General features: G+C 40.1%; 1 protein-coding gene across 1 annotated transcript; it reads left to right on the forward strand.

Annotated features, from left to right (window-relative positions):
• Positions 1-2,092: 2,092 nt before the first annotated feature.
• LOC144249354 (putative vomeronasal receptor-like protein 4) lies at positions 2,093-2,842 on the forward strand. The gene has a single exon (XM_077791590.1). It carries the CDS (start codon positions 2,093-2,095, stop codon positions 2,840-2,842), a length of 750 nt encoding a protein of 249 aa, XP_077647716.1.
• Positions 2,843-25,035: the final 22,193 nt, after the last annotated feature.

The following is a 25,035-nucleotide window of genomic DNA, read 5'->3' on the forward strand; positions in this document are numbered from 1 at the left end:
TGAGAGGTTGAATTTCACAGGTCCTGAGGACAATGCATAGATTCTAGTTTGAAATACTTGATTTTCAATGAAACTAAATGCTCTATTACATTTATTAAGAGTATGGGTGCAACCTGTATTCTTCTGATGAGAGATAAGAGAAGGGGAAGTCGCCAAACCTGCTGTCCTTTTCTGCAAAACATGTCTAGGATTAACATGGGTTTTCAGCTACATAGGGTCTTCTGTTTATGATAGAGCTCCTCCTGTTTTACCATCTCCTAAATCTGCAATACAGTGTTCAGTTCTTCTTCATAAATCATATAAACACCCTGGATTATGAGATATCACAACAGCAAAAAAAGAATGTTGGCTCCATCTTTCACTGGATTCAGGTTTTTAATCAAAAGTATCTCAGGAGCTTCATGCAGCACATGGTATCTATACATTCCACACTAGGCCTAGGTGGATTCCCTTGATTTAGTCCCTTGCATTTCTCTGAATTTCCTTCTAACGTTTTGCCTTGACTTCAGGAGCATTCTGTCAAGAATCTGGACTCTCAAAAATTCTGCCTTCCATTAGAAATGCATTTAATAAAATTGGAAAATTTGGATAGATTATTAAAATCATTATTCTATTATTCTTACTAACCATATGGAGACTTGGGAATTATTACTACTTTCACAGTATTATACAGACCAAAAACTCTTAAGGAATTACTTATTTTAAAGGGATGAGTAAAATGCCTGTATTTAAGTCATGGTTGTGTCATACAATTCAATTTTTACCCATATTCCTGCATAATACCACATGCATATATAAAATTAACTAAGGAGACTTGAAGATCTCAATTTCTAGTCGGGAGCATCTGAACATATTTCAGGATAGGACTGAATATCTTTTCCTTGTAGGAGACATTTTCTGTAAAGGATGATCCAACACATTTTGACAGAATATATATTTTCTCTTCTAATACACAGGTCTGGGAAAAAAGGAAATCATAAAATATGATATTCTTGACTTATGATTAAGAGGCTCTACCAGGTGTCTCCACACAATGGATTATGAATGCAGAAATACCCAAGTTATTTCCTAAGAAAAATGGAAAATTTTTTAAAAACCTAGAGTTCCTCCAGTAACCAAGGATCAAAGTTTGCCAGAGGAAGCCAATATTATGGTAGGCTTTTCTCCTCTCAGCTTTGACATTGATAATATTCTAGGTGAACCCTCCTAAGCCAAAGTTAGGTGGTGATAAATAATGAACCAATAATTAACACTATTATAGTGCCTCATACATGTCAAGCATTTTCTCAATGACTTTCACATATTTATTGGCTTACTCCAATAATGCTTTGAGAAAAGTATTTTCCTCCTTTACTTCTATTCATGGTGTTAACTGATTGACAATGCTCACCCAGCTGGTAAGTGGTGGACCTCAGATAAACACAGGCTGCTGGGTCTGGGATACACACTACTAAATCCCTCAGTGTCCTGCACTTTCATAAGTAAACCATGAGAACGGGCCTCTTGAGACATTTTTCCTGGAAGATTCCTAGTTCCACTTCTCCAGATTTACATCAACAGTCTTTGTTGAACAATGTTCATCTAGGCAGCAAGATTTTGGATCTTGGAGATCTAAGAGTAAATAAGGAGGCATCTCCACCCTTCAGAAATATGCAGGAAAAACAGGAAAGTAACCAAAGCTATCCATTAAATAATGTAGTTATTAACATAAGCCAAAGCACAGTAAGTACTATGAGCTTAGGGATGAAGGTATGATATGGATACTTCAGGAGGAGATGGGGAGATTTTAAAAATCACTCATTAGAGGAATAAGTGATGCTGATATATATATTGACTGCAGTGTGGTGGGCAGAACCCAGGGCATCATGCAGGCTAGGCAAGCACTTGACTCAGAGCCATGCCCAAGATCTTACTTGAAGTTAAAATGAGGCATCAGAGCCAATCGTATTAGACAGAATTATTTGATAAATGATGACTCTAGAGAAAGAAAAGTGTGATTGATGATTGGAAGCCTGTCAGTGAAAATTCTGCTGCTGGCACATGCAGTCCTGTATTTCCTTTCAGAAACAGTTGTTTCAACATCCCCATAAAGATGGACCAATGGTTCAGTTATGATGCCATAAGAAATGCCTTCTATCCCCAGGCTGGCATTGGGATTGCAGCAAACACATTTCTGCTTTGCCTCCACACTGCTGCTGCCTATGTGGGCCACAAGCCCAGGCTCACCGACCTCCCCATCACCCACTTGGCCCTTACACACACCTTCATGCTCCTTACAATGGGCCTTTTGGTGTCTACAGACATTTGGGAAACACAGGAAATTCCAGGTGACTTCAATTGCAAAGTGCTCGTCTTCCTGCACAAGGTCATGAGGGGACTCTCCATCTGCACCACCTGTGTCCTGAGTGTGCTTCAGGCCATCATCATCAGCCCCCATGGCTCCTGGTTGGCCCACTTCAAACTGAAATCTACAAATCCCATTGTGGGGCTATTTGTCTTCTTATGGGTCCTCACCATGTCCCCCTCCTGCAACCTGCTCTTTTGCACTGTGGCCACTCCAAATAAGACCCAGCCTGGACTTCTGTTTGTCACTGACCGCTGCTCCTTGCTGCCCGTGAGCCACATCTGCAAGTCATTCTTTCTCACCTTGATGGCATGCAGGGATGTCTTCTTCCTGGGACTCATGGTTCTCTCCAGTGGTTACATGGTCCTTCTCTTGTACAGACACACACAGAGGTCCCAGCATCTTCGCAATTCCAGGTTCCCTCCAAAATCCTCTCCAGAACCAAGGGCCACTCAGAGCATCCTGCTGCTGATCTGCTGCTTTGCCATCCTGTACTGAGCAGACTCCCTAATTTCAATGGCCATAGGCATGAAATGGACTAATAATGCCATCCTGGTGTGTGTCCATATACTTGTGGCCAATGGCTATGGCACAGTCAGTCCTTTGGTGCTGATCGCTGCTGATACTCAACTAACAAAAATTACTCACCTTATATGTGGGGAAAAAAAGCCATTTTCTGATAAAACCTATCCGAAGGATTTTTCTACTCTTATTAGAACAATTTTCTCTATTTTGCAAAATTTTCTCTCAGAAAAATATTGATTAAGCTAGGATTCCACAGTTTCTTTTTTTATATATTTTTTTATTTCATTTTATTTTTAGTTGTAGTTGGACATAATACTTTTTTTATTTATTTTTTTTTTTATTTGTTGCTGAGGATCAAACCCAGGCCCTTGAATGTGCTAGGAGAGTGCTCCAGTACTGAGTCACAACCCGAACCCTAGATTTCACACTTTCTATCACACCAAGATAATATATAAGGGTAGCATGGACCCTATGTATAATTTCACCCTATGTTTGTGTCAGTGTCTTCATATGCATGTTTATGATTTTTTTTCAATTTATTCCATTTATTTTTTGTGTCTGAACTTTATTCTGGAAATATTTTTTCTTCCTATATCACATTTCTTAAAATTTTATTAGGTGATGGTATATTTGAGTACATTCTTCCTTTCTTTATTTAAAAATATCTTATGTTGCACTTATCCTAAAAAAATTTATTTGGAGCTTGGCATGGAAGCATGCACCTGTAATGCCACAAACTTGGGAGACAGAGGCAGGACAATCACAGGTTAGAATTCAGCCTCAGCAACTTTGCAAGACCTTCTCTTACAATAAAATATAAAAACAACTGGGAAAAAGTCTGCTGGGCTTAATTCCCAATACTAAGTGAAAAATAAAATTAGCCACACAATTCAGTGTTGAACACAAGTAATCCCAGCTACTCAGGAGCTGAGGTAGGAGGATCCCAATTTAACATCCAGACTGGGTTACTTACAGATATGCTGTCTCAAAACAAAACAAAACAAGGGCTGGGGTTGTAGCTCAGCAGTACAGCATTCACACAGCATGTGTGAAGCTCTGAGTTCAATCTTCAGCCCCACATAAAAATAAATTTTTTAAAAAGGTATAAAAAATTAAAGGGGCTGAGGATGTAGCTTAGTGGTAGAGTACACCTGGTTTCATTCCCTGTACCAAAACTAAAATCTAAAATCATAATGAGGTTTTGCTTTTTACCTAGAAATGTGCTACAATAAAAAAGTAAAAACAACAAAAAAAAAAGTGTTAATAAGGATATTGAGAATGGAAATCACTATCGATTTTTTAATACTTTTTAATTGTTGATGAACCCTTATTTTGTTCATTAATTCATATGCAGTGCTGAGAATGGAACCCGGTGCCTCATACAAGCTAGACAAGTGCTCTAACACTAGGCCACAACCCCAGCACTCACTATCCATTTGGGATAAGAATGAAAAATACTACAGATGTCATAGAAAGCAGTTTGGGGTTTCATTAAAATGCTAAGTACAAATTATCATATGAGAGGTCCACCTTGGTCTCCCTGCAGGGGACAGGGGCCCAGGAATGGCACCTGTGCATTGGGGGCACTACTTTATCCATGAGTTCCAGACCTGTATATCCAACTACCTACCAGATATGTCTGGGATGTTTCCCAAGGCTTAACATGTTTATTGAACTTAATCTCTCCCCATGCCTGAATAACAGAAAGAAAAAATGTTGTATTTGATTTCTTTCCTGAATTCCCTATATTGTTGAATAAAATCAACTACTTGGCCATCAAGTGGGAAACTTGGAGGAAATCATGAATTCCTCATTTTTTTCTCATTCTTGATTTCAAGTTTACTACCAAACCTTATTGATTCTCCTATCAAATATCTTCCAAATCTATATATCCCCTTTCCATTCCAATCTAGACTCATTTCTTTTTTCACTCAGAATACTACAGTAGTCCCCTAAGTATTCCCTGATCTCTTCTCTCTCTGGTCTTGGCTGTTCTACAAGTGACCTAAAAAAAGAAACACTGATCAAATTGCTTCACTGGTATGAAACCTATCAATGGTTTTCCACTGTTGTGAGTTTGATCTCTGACCTATGTGAGGATAGCCTGAGGTCTGAGCCTAAGCAACTCTATTTTAAAAACTATAGTTTGAAAACTGCAGTATCACCAGGCATGCCTAACAGGGAGACCACCAGTATGGCCCTCGGGCACAAACAAGTCACTTCTCCCCACCCTGATAATCTCAGATTGAAGCCTCTGGCAGGCTGTTCATACCTGCCCAGGGAAAAACACCCCATAAGAGAGAAAGGCAAAAAGATCAGGGTGAGGACCACTACATCAGATGGTTTAACCCCAGAGTTAATGATGTCACTGAGAGATGGTGGCAGCTGATAAGGATTAAAATGGGGGACAAAAGCTCCCAAATTTGGTATAAGTAACAGAGAAAATGAACAAATATTTAGCCAGCTGACACTGATGCCCTCACACTGAGAGCCTGATGAGGACCTGGACTGGCATCCCAATACATTTCATTGTTGCTGATCCTTACCACTCTTAAACTCTACAGCCACATCTTGACCCTGGTGACAGCCACAACTTCTCCCTATGAACCTCTCCACAACCAGCCATCAGCCTGCCTTGGTTCCTGACCTGATCACCCTGGTCTGAGTGAGTGTGCATCTGCTGGACTTAAAGCCTAAGGCTTAAGACTTTTGATCTGATGCTTGAATTTAACACGTAGAGGGAATGTCTGCATTAGCCTATCATAATTAAGTGTTTGCAGTGCCTAGAATTAATCTAGAATGGATTGTTGTAAATCAATTATCTAGAATGTTGGCTGTGAATTGATTATGTCTGTCACAGTGCCTAGAAGTAAGGATTGTCATTTTCTTGATTAAAAACGTATAGAGTGAAATTGTATTGAGTGATTTGAGTGAGTAAAGCATTGACTAGGAAAAAAAATTATTATATGACCTACCATTTCCACTCCTAGGTATTTACCAAATAAACTGAAAACAGAAACTCAAACACTTGTACATTAATGTTCACAGGAGCACCACCTGGACCATCCTGCTGCTCATGAGCTTCTTTGTGCTCATGTACTGTTTGGACAGCATCTTCTCCTCCTCAAGAACTATGGTGAACAATGACCCAGTTTATTATTATATCCATATGATGGTGGCCAATGGCTATGCCACAACCAGGCCTTTGCTGCTGATCTGTACAGAAAAAAACAAATCATTAAATTCTTGAAATCTTTGTGGGTGAAGATAGCACATACTTAACTAGTGATGATAGATAAGTTTCCCTAATATGCCAATAAACTGGCTTATGAACAAAAAATTACAGCCTAGAACATGGTTTTAAAATGAGGCTTCCAGTAACCTTATAAACTACTATGAAAAAATTCTCTAAAATAAAAAAGAATTTTACATGCTGTAATTCTAAAGATGCTAAAATATAATTTTTAGAATATTCTAACACTTTTAAGGCATTCTAGTGAATCAGATCCAAATCTTTACCTTTTTTAATATTTTTAGTTGTACATGAAGACATTTTCTTTATTTAATTTATTTATTTTATGTAGTTCTGAGGATCAAACCCAGTGTCTCACATGTGCTAGGCAAATGCTCTACCATCGAGCCACAATCCCAGCCCACAAATATGTTTTTCATTTGTTTATTTTCTTTGGCCAAGGATTGAACCCAGCAGTGATTAACCACTGAGCAACATACACAACCCTTTTTATTATTATTTTGAAACAAGTTGCTTGGGCCCTTGCTAAGCTAAACTGGCCTCAAACTTGTGGTTTATCTTGCCTCAACCTCCCAAGTAGCTGGGATGACAGGTGAGCACCACCCTGAAATTTATCCAAAGAAGGAGGAGGAGCTCTTGTTATAAATTCAGTTAAGCAGCACTCTATGCTCTCCAGTCTTTCAAGGGTATGCTGCCTTAGGTGGCAACCATTTCTTTATTTTCTGGGTAAAATGTTTTACATGAGGTTCAAATGTCAAATACAAATTGTAGAGGAACACAGGGAAAATTACTGGCCTTGATAACGTGTCATGGAAATTATAAATTTAAAATATTGTTTTAATCAGAAAAAAAGAAAAATATGTGAGAGTTGCTTTTTCTAAATAGGTGTATTTTATGCCACTGAATATTAAAAAGATGAACTGTAGGAAATGTTGCAATGACATATTTCACTGTCTCATATTATCATTACTCCTATCTGGTAATTTGGGCTTCAAATTTATGACCTAAGAAACAACAGAAAATTGAGAACTGGTTCAGGAAACTTGTGAAAATATTGTACATGTATATCTCCTAAATAATAAAATATTCAAAATGCACAATAATAATGCCTTAGTTAACAAACAGGTCCAACAAATTAAAATGATGGTCTCTTGTGCCACGGGACTTGCAGAAAATGACAAATGGAGAAGAAGAAAGGAAACATGAAAAAACCCTTCACAAAATAAGCTCTAGAGACAGCATGAAGGTGTCTGAAAAGATGCTCAACAACACATGTCTCTGGAAAAATAAAATTAAAACTACCAAATCCCAATAAGCACTCAGAATGGCACACATTCACACAAAACAATAGTAACAAATACTGCTTGGTGGCAGAGCACAGGAAGGACCTTTGATTGTTGCTTGGATGTCACATACAGTCTTTGGACAGGAGTGCTGTGGTTTTCTTTTTCCATAATAAAGTTGCCATATGGTTCATGAATCACACTTACAAATTTAACCCTCATTATTTGTGAACTGATGCCCACAGGAATGGTGTATACTACTGAAGGCTGCACCTTGTCCCTCATGCCAATTGAACAAGGACAAAGTGGTTTTGAGAAAAAGGAAAAGCAGGTACGTTATTGCTTTGCTGTCAATGGAGTAGCACAGGGGGCTCCAGTCCCAGAGGATGTGATTCTGCTCATCACAGGGAACAGAGTTTGTTTTTGTTGTTGTTTTTTGTTTATTTTGGGTATTAGGAATTGAACTCCAGGGCCCTTGAACACTGGGCCCCATGGGCCCCATCCCCAGCCCTGTTTTGTATTTTATTTAGAGACAGGGTCTCACTGAGTTGCTAAGGGCCTCACTTTGACTGAGGCTGGCTTTGAACTCTTGATCCTCCTGCCTCAGCCTCCTGAGAAAAGGGGATTACAGGCATGAGCCACTGTGCCCAGAGAGCAAGGTTTTTTAAGAAATCATTCAAAGGTTGCCTGTCAAGAAGTCCCTCTAGAGGAATTTAATTCACTTGTTAATTTGGGAGACAGCAGTTCCTTAGGTCTTTTGGTGCCATCCCTGAAGCCTGAATTCCTTGGTTCCTGTGGTGGGCGTGTGCTCCTCTAGGATAGGAAAAGTTGATCTAGTTCCCCACTGCTAAGTTGTGGAGGGGATAAGAAAAAAGAGGAAAAGAAAACATGTCCATTTTAAAAGAAGCCTCATTGGCAAAGCAGCAAAACGTGAGGTGGACATATGCAAGTGTGGAAAGCAGCTTCCTTCACTATCATTGTACATTGGAAGACATACACACATTATGTTGCAAATTAATTATTTTGTGAAGGGTCTTTTCATGTTTCCTTTCTTCTTCTCCATTTGTCATTTTCTGCAAGTCCTGTGGCACAAGAGACCATCATTTTAATTTGTTGGACCTGTTTGTTAACTAAGGCATTATTATTGTGCATTTTGAATATTTTATTATTTAGGAGATATACATGTACAATATTTTCACAAGTTACCTGAACCAGTTCTCAATTTTCTGTTGTTTTCTATTTTTGTTTAATGGAAATTCATAAAATTTCCATTAAACAAAAATAGTTGCCTTTTCCTTAGCTCAACAATGGAAATGAAACTTAAATGCTAAGTAAAAGAAATCAGGATGCATATTTCTGAAGGGTGGAGATGCCTCCTTATTTACTCTTAGATCTCCAAGATCCAAAATCTTGCTGCCTAGATGAACATTGTTCAACAAAGACTGTTGATGACTAATTTTCAGGATTAGACAAAAGAGCAGCACTTGGGTACTAAGTGGATGTGGCCTGGAACACTGTGCCTGCTGTCCCAGCTGCTCAGGAGGATGAGGCAGGACAGTCAGCCCACAAGTGTGAGACCAGGGTGGGCACCACAGCAAGATGTTCTCACAAACAAATGAACAACAACAACAACAAAAAAAAAAAAACAGAAACAACAACAGCAAACAAAATAATACCAAGGTTAATTTTAAGGTGAAGGGACTTTTCTGTACTGTACTGGGATGATGCATAAATTGATGACTGACATTGTTCAAAACCATGGAGTTCATTTTACAAACACTGAACTCTAATTTGGATAAATTAAAAGGAAGACCTTACGAAGTCAAAGTGAACTGAGGAATTGTGACAAATGTTGTTCAAACTTGAAATTAAAAGACCATAGATAACATCTGAGGTGATGTATACAAACACTGTGCTCTGATATGTAAGCAGGTTTGTTACAGGATTATTAAGAATTCATCAACAGGTCTTAGAATGAAACAAATATGTATATAGTGGGCAGCAGGCTGGGGGCTGTGTGCTGCTGTACAGCCAACAAACAGTTAAGAAAGTCAGTCTAGACTGAGCCTGCTGCACTGCATCATAGTCAGAGCCATTAATGTGAACTTAAGTAGCTAGATAATGATACACATGGAGAAATCTAGAAACAAAGATGCAGGTGTCTAAATTCAAGGCTTTTATATCCCTGCATTATATTTCTTGAGATTCTTTTAGTGGAGTTCTATTTAAGATACTTGTTCCTTTTATTTTTAGAACATTCCTACACAGTACCCTCTCTTCACAGAGTTTTGAGCAGCCAGGTGTGTAGGTGCCCCACTTATAATCCCAGTGACTTGAGAGTCTGGGGCAGGAGAAGCATGAGTAAGAGGCCAGTCTTCCAAACTGTGACAGACTGCCTCATGTCAAAAAAGAAGAAAAAGTGTGGGAGGCTGCCACATCATGTGACCATCTTTTTCCTCTCCTGATTGCTTTGAGGTCCTGTCAGTCACTTCCAGTGATCTGGCCACTTTCAAGTGGCTGTAGACAGTGATCCTCATCTTGAGGGTTGTAAAAATGCCACCAAATGTGTCTTCATGCTTGGGTGTACCTTCTAACATGCCCAAGTTACCTTACCTGTTCTTGTAACCCTGTGCCTCTTGATCTTTTGGGGATGGAAATTTCTAAGAACCAGAGTCCCCCCAAATAAAGACCACTCTGAAATGTGCTCACTGTCTCTCGCCAGCCTCTTGTGACATTCCTCACTCTCTCATTTGGGGAGCTTGAGGCCAAGGGCAGAGGTCATCCCTGGGCTTGAATTAAAGGTAAATTGTGTGTCTGTGTTTTATTTGGTACCTTAGGAAATTCACTCAAGTGACTTCTAATTTAGCTGCCTGCACTGGCCATGGGCAGTAAGTGGTGCCCAGAATGTTGGGGCCACTGGAGGGGAATTTCCAGGTTGATTGAGGGAGTGCACTATAAAAATTTATTGGACCATGAAATTTTCTGAAGGGTCACAGAGGAAGCAGACATTTTGAGAGACAAAGACATTAAAGATTTATCATGGGAAGTTCTGTATCATCAGATAAAGAGATGTATTTACCAGTTTTGGAAACTCTAATTAACCGGAAAGAAAAGCAAGTGGAAAAGGTCTAGCTGGCACTGTCCTTGAGAACAGTTAGTGAGTTTTGTCCGTGGTCCTGTGAGCAAGATTTCCTGGGTTTACATACCTGGGAGGGACTATAAAGGAAGCTGTCTAAAGACTGCCTCTCTGCAGAACTTTCTGGAATTACAGTAGACAGTCTTCAGAAGATCAGGACTGCGTTGGAAATCTGTCTTTTTGATGATCTAGATCAAGGTCTATGGCCCCTGAAAGACCTTTTAAAAGGGCTTCAGAGGGTGGTTAAGAGAACAAAGCAAGAAAAACAGCCAGAGGCCATTTTTTCCCCAAAGGAATTGCTCTTTCTATACTATTACTGAGAGTAGAATCTTCAGCTATTGAGTTACCTTACCTTATTCTCAATCTTCCACCCAGCAGGCAGACCACCTCGGAAAGAGACAGAAAACCAAGAGGTTAGTTTCAGCTGAACCACACCAAAATTGTTCAATACATCTCTCTGTCTGATGATCAGGAACTTCCCTTGATAAATCAGAGGAGTGCCAAGGGGCGGGTTCCAGAGAGGAAACTAGTCTTGACTGGACCTCTGTGAGGCTAATTCAAAATGGAGAGGAAGACAAGAGGCAGAAGATTAAAAAAAGAATCCCAGTTGGATGGCACTATATATATATATATATATATATATATATATATATATATATAGAGAGAGAGAGAGAGAGAGAGAGAGAGAGAGATAGATAGATAGATAGATAGATATAGATAGATATCCCCCCCGCCTTCTCTTCTGTGATCAGCCACTGAGGTCCCGCTAATAAGATCTCAGACACATAAATGGCTGTTTGGCTTCTTTAATTGACAAACCTTTTCCACTTCTCCTTCCATTGGTGCCTAAACCTGGGACAGGGATCTCCATTGCCCAAGTCAGAGTCCAGATCCCAAATTCCGAGCCCACCATTCCTGTTGCAGCCCACTTTTCTGATTGCCTGCCTGATATCCACCTCCAGCCGGCACATTTATGACTTCCTCATCTCATGAGCGCCTGACCCTAACTCACCAGAATGAGGGAATTGACAATTAAGTGTCTGGCAACTCCTCTGGGTGTATTTTGGTGGGAGCGCACTCCACTCAGACCCATCAGGGTTGCGGTGGACCCTGGATGCTCTGTAGGACACCCCTGGGAGTCAGCCACCTAGGACATAGGCTAGATTATCCCTTCCTAATTCCTCCATGTCCCCTTGTGCTCGGCTCCTGCATATGGGCTAGTGCGCCTGCCATAGTTCGTCTCACCCAAGTTCTGACTCCTCTTTTCCACCTGAGACTTTTCCACCAGGCAGTGCCCTCTCAGTCATTTTGGAGATGCCCTCTTGACCCTCCATTGGCTCTCGAGATTCCAGCAATCAATATCTCTCTCTCTCTCTCTCTCTCTCTCTCTCTCTCTCTCTCTCTCTCTCTCCCTCTCTCCCCCCCCCACCCATCTCACCTCGCCCTTCCAGCATGGGAAGCTCCTCATCCCTCCCAGCCAATTCTTCCTTGCAGTGCCTCTTAGATAATCTGACAACCCTGAGTCTGGCCCCTGATATTAAACAAAAAAGGCTCATAAAATTTTGTACCCGAGACTGGCCTACATCCCCCAGGACAGCCAAAACATTTGGCACATGTGTGGGTCTCTGAATTCCAATTCACTCCAGGATCTCTTTAATTACTGTGAGCGATCAAAGAAGTGGAACAAGATTCCCTATATGGAGGCTTTTTCCTTGCTTTGATCTCACCCAAATCTTTGCACCCAATTCAAGCCTCAACAGCTACTCCTTGCTCTCCAGCCATCCCCCCTCCTCCTCTTCTCCACTCTCTGCCTCCACAACTTCTCCTCCTCCTTCCACTTCTCTGCTCTCTTCCTCCACTTTTGACCCAGCTGATGGACCCCTCCATACTGCTCTGCCTGGCCCTCAGCCCCGCTTTCCCCACTTTCACGCCCTCCCACTCCCCATCCTCTACATCTGTGGCTTATCCTGCCAACACTCCTCCTCCTCCTTCTCCTGCCAGCACTTCTCCTCCTCCTCCTCCTCCCAACACTCCTCCACAACTTCCTCCAGCTTCCATTCCTTCCACTCCAGTCCGTCCATCTCACTTTAGTCCACCCACCACCCATTCAGCCACCTGTTCACGCACTAATGCAGCACCTAACCCACAAGTCATCACATCTCATCACCTGACTCAAACTTCACATGTTGTGGCCCCCCTTTGAGAGGTCGCTGGGTGGGATAGTATTTTTTTTTTCAAGTTTTCTTTTTTTTTTATTGGTTGTTCACAACATTACAAAGCTCATGACATATCATATTTCATACATTAGATTGAAGTGGGTTATGAACTCCCAATTTTACCCCAAATGCAGATTGCAGAATCACATTGGTTACACATCCACAATTTTACATAATGCCCAATTAGTAATTGTTGTATTCTGCTACTTTTCCTATCCCCTACTATCCCTGGGATGGTATTTTAAGGGTTTATATTTCTTTTTCTATGCTTGACCTTTCTCAAGTGGAAAAGGAATTGGGATCTTACTCTGCAAACTCTGTCTCTTTTATTAAAGAGTTTCAATACTTAAGCTTACAGTCTCACCTTTCATGATCTCTATATGATTCTGTCCAATACTCTCCTGCCTGAGGAAAGGAGAAGGGTCTAGGGCCAGGCTAGGGTCTATGCATACCAGGTTCATCAGACTGATGCCCACCATCCCTTAGGGGCCCAGGCAGTTACAGACCAAGACCCCTATTGGGATTATAATGACCCCCAAGACCTAGGACACAGGGACCACCTTAATACCTGTCTGATAACTGGCCTAAAGGTGGCAGCACAAAAGGCTATCAAGTTTGATAAACTCCAGGAAGTCATCCAGGAGAAGAATGAAGCCCCCTCAGCCTTCCTAGACTGACTAACAAAGGCTCTCCTTCAGTACACTAATTTGGACTCTGAATCCCTGGATGGGAGGCAACTTCTTATAACCTATTTTTTATCACAAAGATACCTCAACAAATGGACAAAGCTAAAAAATTTAGAGAGGGGACCCTTGACTCCTCAGACCAAGGTGTTGGCCATGGCCTTCAAGGTTTACCACAACAGAGATGAAAGAGCAAAATACCAAAAATGCCAGATCTTGGCTCAGGTGTTACAGGGCTCCTTCCAACCTATGGAAAGGGGAAGACAACAACCCCCACAACGAGGACCCCCTGGGCCCTGCTTTAAGTGTGGTAATGAAGGACACTGGGCTAGAGCTTGCCCTAACCCGAGGGCACCACCCAGACCATGCCCCAGATGTCGATGTACTGGCCACTGGGGATCGGATTGCCCCAATTTCCGAAGGGGAGCTGAGGTTGGTCACCCCACCAGTGACTTCCTAGGCCTAGCAGCTGAGGACTGATGGGGCCCTGGGTCTTCTGTCCTGACCTATTCAATTACCAAGCAGGAACCCAGGGTGGTTATCCGAGTGAATAGGTTACCCATAAATTTTTTATTAGACACTGGGGCAGCATTTGGTTCTGAGAGAGTTTTGGGGAACTACCTATCCCTCTGAATCTCCTATTGTCAGCGTAGGAAGTCAAGCCATCATGCCATGCAGAACTTCTCCCCTCACTTGCTCCTTATCTGTGTTCTCCTTTTCACACCATTTTTTGGTTATGCCTCAGTGTCTGGTCCCCTTGCTGGAAAGGGATATATTATCCATCTTGAAGGCCTCCATAACCTTACCCTTATTGTCCTCCCCTACTCATATGTTCATAATAGCTTTACTTCCCATTGAAGAAGAGACTTTACCTCTTTGTGTCTGGTTTAGAGACCCCAACAACCACCAGAACACACATTTTCCCCTCCCCTGTAAAATAGTAGATCCAATTGTATGGGACACTGAAACCCCATTGTCTATAAATTGCTCTCCTGTGGAAATGCATCATAAAGACCCTAACCACTTCCCAAACCAGGCCCTATACTAAATGCCAACTTCCAGTCTTAAGGGCCTAAAGCCAATCATTCAGAGTTTATTAAGAAAGGGGTTCCTCTGACCCACACACTCTCCATTCAATTCCCCAATTTTAGCAGTAAAAAAAGCCTAATGGAACATATCATTTGGTGCAGGACCTAGGGTTAATAAATTCTTCAACCAGGCCCATACATCCCCTGGTTCCAAACCCTTATACTATCCTTTCCTCCATTTCTGCAAATTCCACCTGTTTTCAGTTATTGATCTTAAAGATGCCTTCTTTCAATTTCTCTATCCGTCTCTTCCCAAGACATATTTGCCTTCACTTGGACTGATAGAGGAACTAGACCTTCTAACAGTTAACCTGGACTGTCCTGTCCCAGGGATTTTGAGACAGTCCACATATTTTTGGAAAAGTCCTCACTGGAGATCTTGAGGATTTTTTCCCTCTATGCCCAGACTCAACCCTCCTACAATATGTTGATGACCTCCTTCTCTGTAGTCCCTCATTAGAAACCTCAAAGTCTGACACGACCACCCTCCTGAATTTTCTTGCTCACCAAGGATATAGGGTTTCTCTGCAAAAGGTGTAGCTCTCTCTCTCTCTCTCTGAGGATGTTTACTTAGGGTTCTACATTTCCCAATGGAAGAAAACTATCACAACCAATAAAAAAGGCCTTATTGAAAGCCTTCCATTACCAAATACCAAGGAGGAGATTTTCTAGTTTCTGGATCTGGCAGGATATTTTATGGCACTGGTACAAAATTACTCATAACTTGTCAGACCATTATATGATCTACCAAAGGGGAACAAGCATGAGCCCTTGTTACTTTCAGCTACACCACATTTCAGAACCCTCCAGAAGGTCCTCTTACAAGCACCGGCTCTATACCTGCTAGAATGTTAATAGGCCTTTTACTCTCTATGTCCATGAAAACAAAGGGCAAGGCTTGGAGGTGCTGGGACAAATGTATGGGCCCACCTTTGCTCCAGAGGCATACCTCTCAAAATAGTTAGATTCAACTGTCTGAGGATGGGTTCCTTGTCTCCACACCCTAGTGGCCTCCTATGTTTTATTAAAAGAATCACAAAAGCTTACATTTGGAGCTCAATTCACTGTCACCTCTCCTCATCACCTCAAGGACTTGCTAACTTACAAAGGACTGCAAACCCTCCCTCCCTGTCAAATTTTCTCTCTCAGTCTGTTTCCTCTATAACTCCTCCTTGTCTTTCTAAACCTGCACCCCTCTCAACCCGGCAACTGTGTTACCCATTCAGGCTCCAGGTCAAACACAGTCACCAATACATAAATGCAGGGAAATTCTAGAAAACTTCCTCCCATGCCCAACTAATATCACTGAGGGACCTCTAGACCAACCTGATTACACCTGGTTCACTGATGGCAGCTCCAATATGCATGAGGGGATCGGAAAAAGCTGTATATGCCATAAGTTCCTTATCATGAGTAATAGAAGCCAATACCCTGCCTGAAAATACCACTAAACAACACGCTGAGCTGGTAGCTGCAACGCAAGCCTGAGAATTGGCAGTGGGGAAAAATCTTATGCTTTATACTGATTCCACATGTTTTTTCCACATTCTCTTATCTCATGCAGCAATTTGAAAGGGGATGGGTCTCCTGAACTCAAATAGCACCTCTATAACCAACTCCACATACATCACACAGCTACTACAAGTCTCCTAGCTTCCTAAAAAACTTGGAGGTGTCCATTGTAGATCATACCAAAAGGACTCCTCCCCCATCACACAGGGAAATTCAAAAGCAGATCAGGCAGCCAGGTCAGCTGTCCTTTCAGACCCCACCTAATCTCTCATTGCTATGTGCTCTCCAATATTACCCAATAATTGAGACCCACCGAAACTTGCCCTCTTTACTTACCTCCACTCCATTTTCAACACCAGTCTGCAGACTCTCAAAGCCTTTCTCCACTCTTTCTTTACTCTGACTCCCCAGGATAAAGAAGTGATACAGCAAACCACAGCCTCATGCCAGATATGCAAAAGAGTGAATCTCAATTCATCTTTAAAACCCAGAACCTTCCCTTCTCACATTCATGTACATCTCCCCAGAGGAAATCCATGCCTTCAGTGCATGAATATGGGGCCTCCTGGCCCTCCTTCTCCAACCAACTGACCTCCCTCCCTCCCTCTAAATGATGCCCCTTCTCAGCAGGAAATAGCGAGATAGAGAACAGTGCCCCAAAACCAAAACAAAGAAGGGAGAAATGTTGGTAAAGATGGCACCTGGAGTGCTTCTCTTCCAGGAGCTCAGGTCCATGTTACACTGTGATCCCTGTTACTGGCGTGAACTTTGAATGGTGCACCTCCAATCCCTGTGAATGGCGTGAACTCTGAATGGTGCACCTCCAATCCCTGAATTGGCTCAAACTCTAGGCCATTGAAGAAGTAACAACCCACTCATCCTGTTCCTCCTCATCCTGCATTAAGCCTATAAATATCCACACCCTGTTCATGCTCTCCCTCCCTCTTGACTCCCTTCTCTTCTGTGACTGCCTGCTATGGTCCTACTAATAAAATCTCGGACAGGTAGACAATTGTTTTGGCTTGTTGAGTGTATTGAGCTTTTTCCACCATTCCTACAACACCGCAGGGCTTCATCCCCAGTACCAAAACAACAAAACAAAAGCCTTTAGAATATGCTGGCAATTAGAGTGGAAGAGTGTACAGATAGTTTTATTTTTATTTTTTGTGCTCTAGAATGGTTGGTATATTTTTTTTTACTTATAGTCTTTATTTCATTCCATCAAGAAAACTAGAGCTGAGGGATCCATTTTTGCCCCAATCATAAAGTAATATGCTGTGGTTTTATAGTATGCCTTAAAGAAATTACATAATTTATTAACTAAAGTCCAAATGTTAACCTATAAACATTTTACCTACTTTTTTTTTTTTTGCCACTGTGAGTCTAGGCCTAGCTCAGGCAAGGGAGCTGAGAGACTGTGGCAGCCTCTACTCAGAGCTCCTCTCAGCACCTGTGAGCGGCCTCAAGGGTAGTGCCCTCCTGGAGCTGGCCGGCTGCAGAGGCAGCATTCCTCGCCTCCTCTTGGTCTGTTCTAACCGTGCAGCCTCTTCCTAGGCTTCTCCTGAAAGGGAAAGTGGAAGTCCCGGGCTCAGGTGGGAGTCAGCTGAGGCTCCAAATCTGCAGCAGCAGCTCTAGGGAGGGGGTCCGAGTCGCCTGTCATCATTGCCAGGGCTGAGAATGCCGGAGAGTTGGTCTCTCCCCTTCTACTGCCTCCAACACTGCGCAGAGGTGGCGACGGCACATCCAGGGACCCTGGCCCGTTTTAAACCTCCCTTCTACGCCGCTGCACCGCCCCGTGGCCCAGGCTCCAGAGGCCTGAAGGAGGTAGCTGTTCCAAGGATTATTCCTCTTCTCCCCATTCCCCTGACTGCCAGTCCCCTGGCTGCTGAGGAGAGGCAGGCCCAGTCTCTGCAACCACCTAGCAGCTGCCAGAGGAGCCATTACCTGGCTGTGGTCCAGAGCCCAGCGGTAGCAGAGCAAGGGGCATTAGTGACTGTCAAGCCATTTCCATCCCGCAGAAGAAGTCCCGCCACCAGCAGCTTCTGCCATCTCCTCCTTTTTCTTAAGCCACAGGCTCCTAGACAGGACAGCCATCATCAAAGAGATCCTTAGCAGAAACAAAAGGAGATATCAAGAGGATGGGTTTGACTTAGACTTGACCTGTATCCATATCTGAAGCTGCTACTCTTTGCTTTTCTGTCACTGTTTTATAACATAGGAGTAGATGGATGTGAAAAATTTCTGCAGTTTGGGTGACTGTAACGTTTATCATGATCATATTTCTGTATCTCATATTTTGTGTCTCTTCAGTGCATTCAACCTAGGGTGTGTTCTGGCTACCTGGAACTCTTGCGTGGTTGCAAGTATCAAGGCACATATTGGTTTCTCTGTGTGTTCTTTCTAAGGGCTATTGTCCCTTAATACAGAATACTGTACTTTGTTAGTAGATTAGTGAGCTCTGTAGTCCAGTCTCCTAAATGAACAAAAAAAAGTACAGGCTTTGAGGTTGAGCATATTTTGATTAAATCTTGGCCTAGACCCTAGATCAAGGGTATAGATTAGATTGAAATGAAAATTAGTGTTGCACATACACATATTGCATCAGAATCTTGCAGTGATTGTTTTCAGTTTCCAGGGTTGCATTGATAGACTTTTAAAATGTGAAGTGTGGACTGATTTACATGACTTTAGAAGCAGAATCATTTTCCAAATATATAGTGCGCATCTGAGGACAAAGTAGGTTTGCATGTTTAAACTAAGTTAATAACAACTTTGAATTGTATTTAGAAGTTTTGTAGTTTGAAATCAATAGAGCCATAATAAGACTTATATAGACCTTTGTTAAATTGGCCTTTTTCTTTTCTGATGAGATGATGATGGGATGATGTAGACTGGGCCATGAAATTTACATTTCAGTAGCATTTTATGTTCAGTGGTCTTGGCATCCCTAATAGAATGGAGATTGAGCAATTTTTGATCCCAGATAATAATGTGTATGTATTGAATGTAGAAAATGGTGATTGTAGAGGTTAAACTTCACCTCCTACTTGAAGTATTGTAAACTGGAATTGCTACTTTTTTGGGGGGGTGCTTTTTAGATTTCAGGTGCTCTGACACCTTTTGGGTATATCTTAGTTTTATTCAGATTTGATCAAATTTCCTGTATAAATTACCATCTTATATCCAGAAATGCTGCAAGAGTGTTACTCCAGCTTCAGGTTGTAGGTTTATTAGTTTTTTTTTGTTATTGTTGTTTTGTTTTTTGCATGCAGTGAGTCATCTTGTTGAATAAGACCGAAACCCAGTAATTTAAAGGTGTATAGTTTTGTCTAAAAGTTAGGTCTTTGTACTTCAAAAGTTAGTGGTCATTTAAAAGCATTAATCCTTTCAGTTTCAGGAATAGCTAACAGATATTGATTAGGAATAGGGATAGAATCCTCTTTTCTGCAGAATAGAATGTATTGACAGGAATTGGGAGCTATTGGTAGGCCAGTATATAAGATGTGTAAAAACAGAATTGTTATTGGTCCAAAGTAACTGAATCAAGATTTTTCAAGGCCTCTGTTAAGATCTAAAATTTGGTGCTGGAAATTGTAGCAGTAGACAATATTTAGTTAAAATTATGTAATTGCATAAGGTTAATTTTTTTTAATTGCTGGGGATAGAACCTTGGGCAAGTACTTAACCAGTAAGCTATGTATTCACATTAAAAAGAATAACACTTATTCAGAATAAAAATAAAAATTATTTCTTAGCAGAAAAAAACAGGAAATTATTTTATAGTATTTTGATTACAAATTTGTAAATAATGTAATAGTTATGATTAGGAGATGGTATAGGAAATTAATATTTTGCTACCTAACACAAGAAAAAATGCATTTTTAAATGAAAATCAGGATTTCACTCTTTTTTTTTTCTTCTGTTCACTTGTATGTGACATAAAAAGCTGAAAGTTGTTTTAAAACATGCAAAAAATGAACTGTGGGTTTATTTCAGTGGCAAAGCACTTGTATACCATGGATTCAACCCCCAAGCACTTAGTGGCTATATTGACTTATTTATATCAACTTTCAGTACATTTCTTTCTTCTGCTATTAATTGGCCCCCTAAGTTAGATTCTTGGTTCCTCCTTAGATAGAAATATGCAATTTACTTTATTTACAAATGCTTAATTTCATAATTCTAAAAGATTTCTGGTTTGAAATGTCAGGTGGCCTGTAGATCTCTACAGATGACTAGGATTTTTAGGATATAGAGAATGTGCATTTCAGGCTGCATGGTCTCTTTATAGGAAAAATGACAGCAGGAAAAAGAATTGATATCAAGCTTCAGGTTTCTGAGAAATTTGCATGCCAGAATAGAATAATATTAGTGTTTCCTTAAGGAGGCTTGAGGTCAGCATCCTTCAATAGCAGTTTGTGAGCCATTTTTCAATCATGTGTTTGTTACTTATATTTGCTGTTGATCAGATCTAGATTTCCAAGTCAAAGATTCCACATTCAGCAATCACTTTTCATCAGACTTAGGAGAGTGTTGGATGAGAATGCCTGAAAACTTCCAACTTAATAAGCTCAAAGTATTATAGCAGTGTAAATTATCTTTTGTGCCTTAACCTTGCAAACATGTCTTTGTCAGTTTTTACACTGTGATGAATGTGTCCAACAAACTGGGAAAGAAAACAAAGAGGAATAGTTGTTTATGAAAAGATTATTAAATAGATGATTGTGAATTGTCACTCTTTAGACCCGAGAGAAACTCACTCCAGTGCAGATGAATTTTTCTTCAGCCACCTGAGGTACTCAAGCACTTGGTTCTCTAGGGTTATTATATGTTGCATAAGGCAAAACTATAAGTCTTATTGCTCATTTTTTATTTTGTTTTGCCAAAAAAAGTGGATACTGAGGACTTTTTCCAAAAAAGCTCTCTCTGGAATGTTGTAATTGAAAAAGAGTAAGATATTCTGATTGAAAATTATTAATACTGATGGCAAGAGGCATTTGACCCTCATTTTGAAGAAGAGGACATTTCTCTAAGTACATGTCTTTATTACAAAGGAAAAACTCATTTTTGTATATATCAACAAGTTAGAATTTTTTGTTACCGACAAGTTTGGCAAACACTGAAAAGATGACAAGATTGAGAAAATTGGTAAAATAGAAACCAGGACTCCTTTATATCAGAAAAGGAGAGGATATGAATGAAACAGGCTTTTGGTTATCATTTTTTGTGCATGTGTGTTTTGTTTCATTTTTGTCTGAGTGGGATGATGGCTCTGATACTCTGTAACTTTCCAAAATATACATATGGAAAAAACATAAGTTTTATGATGCAAATCTGGGTTCATTATACTGGTTCTTTCTATGATTTTATTTATATTTATTTTGTTTTGGGCAGTACTGAGGATTAAATGCAGGGCCTCCTGCATGCTATACAAGTACTCTTGCTGAGATATGCATCTGAGCCCCTTATTTATTTATTTTTAAACTTTAATTTTTTTAAATTGGAGATGGACGCAATATCTTTCATCTTATTTATATATTTTTATGTGGTGCTGAGGATCGAACCCAGGGTCTTGCACATGCTAGGTGAGTGCTCTGCCACTGAGCTATGACCCCCAACACTCAAATTTTATTTTTAAAAAATTATGTTGCCTTGTTTACCAGGATTTTCATTAGTTCTCATGAATTTCGAGATTTCCAAGCTTATTAGTAAGCTCACAATTTTTAGGACAGTTCATAGTATTCCTTTGCATGCACAGTATGTCATTTATGCTTGGAAGAAAATTTCTGTCCTAAAGAGTTTCCTGTGCCTAAAAAGAGAACATGCTAGTTAAATGTATGTGCCCAGATTCATCCACAGGGAAGTATGGTATTTAGTTAGAGAGCAATCAGAGCGATAGAAAGAACCATTCTACTTTTTCCATCTCTTAAAACATGCCAAAGGGAATAGGTTAATTAGTTCTGTACCAATTTTCACTTATAAATATTTCTGTTTTGCCATTTAAGGTGACTTCTGTGTTTCAATGAAGAATTCTATCATCATTTCCCAAAATACTTTTATAATGCATGTCAGATATTTCCAGCCATACAATGATTCTTACATAATGGTTTCACATGTATTATCAATTTGCTCAGGCATCATTCATTTCTTAGTTTTCCTTTTAATTTCCATCTCTGTACCTCTAATGATGCAATATTTCTGGGAACTAGGTTGGCCATAATTAATTTACAATGTATAGAACCCTTAGAGTAAAACTCTTTCAGGGTCAAGGAACAAGTGACTGGTCCATTAAAAGAATCAATTAGGATCATAATTTAAGAGAATTGTGGCACTTTGACTTTGCATTTCAAAAATAATTTTTACAAGTATGTTTTAACTCATTGGTTTTGAAATAGAGCAAGTGAATGCATGAGACTTGTTTGCGATACACTAAATAGAGTATGATTAGTGTTAGTCATTTTGGTATGGTGACTCTTCTTTGTATGTCATACCTTCTGTTCCTTCTATTGACATTGGCAAAGAAATTCTCCTTTTGAGAATGGAAACTGCAGATTCTTTAGGAAACGTTTGATTAGAGAAATAGATAAAAATGAATCGACCTCAATAGCAACAAGGTTGAGAGACCTTGATTATAAGGATTATGCAGATCCAAGAACACCCACAATGTTGGAGGTGAGAGCTCTGAATTTACTCAAACTAGCAGGGTGAGACATGAGTAGATGCGGTTACCTAGAGCAGCAACTGAAAAATAGCACATGGAGAAGCACTGGGAAATGCCATAGATGTGTTAAAGCAGAACTCTAGAGAAGGTCCAAGGAACTCACAGGAAGACCAAACCAACTGAACAAATATCTGAAAGGTAATAATTAAAACAAGAAGGAACAGACCTCGTCAAAAAAAAAACATAAAATGAAAAACTTTAATGAGGGTAAATCAATTACATTAAACATTAATGTTCTAAATACACTAATCAAAACACAGAGATTGACAGAGCAAGGTAAATTATATGTTTTCCATCCAGAACTCTCTTCAAATGTAACTATAGAGGCAGAAAAAAAACTAGTGTCTTGAAATTTCAGAAAAGAAAGAATTTGAGATGGGTTAAAAAAATTTGTGTAAATATAATAAACTATTTCTTACTGCTCAGTTTCTTAAGTGATATGGAACAGCTGAAATGCAAATTGTATTTGATGTTCAATATGTGAAAAGCAAGTTTAAGATAACTCTATTTTAGAAGTGGGCAGAGAAGTGGCCTCACTCAAGGTCTCAGTGCTTCATAGAAGTGTACCACAGCAGGCCTAAAGTGCACGCTGTGTTACCCAGGTGGTGCTGGAAAGAATACACAAGCAACTGCTCCAGAAAGTCAAAATGGATTTGCAAGACCCCAGAGAGAAAAATTGAAAATAAATAATAAAACATCTGCCCTTAGCCCTAACTTAACAATATTTAAAATGTCAATGATCTAAATATACCATTTGAAAGAGAGAGACAATGATAGATTGAATTGAAAAAATACAAGGCTATTACATGTTGTATGTGAGAAGCTCCCTTCAAGCATAGTGATATGGGAGCTGTCAGTAATGGAGGGGTAAAATTGTGTTGAGTCACTTTAATTTAGTAATGCAGCGGTGACCACATTAGTTTCATATGAGTAGACATTACAGCAAAGAAAATGTCTTGGGTCAGCAATGGACACTATGTAGGGAGGAAAGAAGGGCTCTGCCAGAAAGACGTGCTTTCTTAAATAGGTATCTACTAAACTACTGAGCTTCAAACCACTGGGGGGAAAGATGACACATCTGAATAGAGAAACAGATCAAATCACTATTAGAATTGAAGACTCCAACTTGAAGATATTGGCATTGGACACATTGTATCAATAATTGACATGGCTAGTAAAGAGATGGAACAGGCAGGAGTCAGTAAAAACAGAGTGAAACTGAACAGTCCCATAATCAGCTGCATCTTATTCACATTCACAGACTGCTTTGTGCAATAATCACAGAATATGCATTCTCGCCAGGTTCACATGGAACATCAACAGGAGAGACAATGTCCCAGTTCACAAAGGAAACCTCAAAGATTCAGAAGAATCAAGGTTGCAATGAGAAATGAATGTTCTCTTCCCATAATGAAATGAATAAATAAACAACAGGACCCCAGTAAAATCTTCAAGTGTGAATATTAAACAGAACCATTCTGTATAACCCATGAGCCAATGAGGAAGCTCATTGGACATTTTTAAAATTCACAGAATCAAATGAAAATTAACATATAACAACAGGACAGATAAAGAGAGAATGAATGTGTCACTATCACCAGGAGCAAACCAGAGGTGTCCCTGCACATTCCACTGCTACAGAAAGAAACACAGCAAAACCTACACTGTTTTTTAAGTTCAGAGGGATGAACTTGGAAGAAGCAGGTGCCTCTTTGTTACCATTGTAGGTAACAATCTGCTATAATCAATGTTACCCAAATGTTATGAACTGTTTATTTCTTTAATTTTCTATCTAAAATGTCCAGACTTCAACTAACCATGGATAATTGGAAAAGCAAAATAGAAGCCACAAATAAGGGAGATGATGGTATAGTGTGACCCAAGTTTGAATCCAGCCCTATCACACTCCTTGGCTTCTAACTACAAAGAAATGCCTCCTTTTTGTGGCCTTAGGTGCTCTGTTTATGAATAGAGGTAATATTATCTAACTTTACAATGTTGAGATATTTCAAAGCTGAGAGTTTTTATAAGTATAGAATTTAATGCTAATATTTTAATTAACTAAAATTAAATATCTGACCTCTAAGCTTTAATTTGTCTCATTAAGGCTGGCATTAATGGAGAGGCCTCACAGAAGAGTAGACTTAAGGCCTAGCTTTTCTCTGTTTTCTGCCTTCGAGCTCCAGTAAAGCACTGTGCACCTTCACCATGACATTTCTGGCAAGATGTATTCCAATTCTTTTAATAATCTTCACTGAGCTCTTCATCTAAGGT

The sequence above is a fragment of the Urocitellus parryii genome, chromosome 11, assembly GCF_045843805.1.
Source record: "Urocitellus parryii isolate mUroPar1 chromosome 11, mUroPar1.hap1, whole genome shotgun sequence".
Classification (NCBI taxonomy): Eukaryota; Metazoa; Chordata; class Mammalia; order Rodentia; family Sciuridae; genus Urocitellus; species Urocitellus parryii.

Excerpts from the sequence above, each read along its gene's own strand:
- LOC144249354 (XM_077791590.1), top strand. The coding sequence starts at position 2,093 with ATGGACCAATGGTTCAGTTATGATGCCATAAGAAATGCCTTCTATCCC.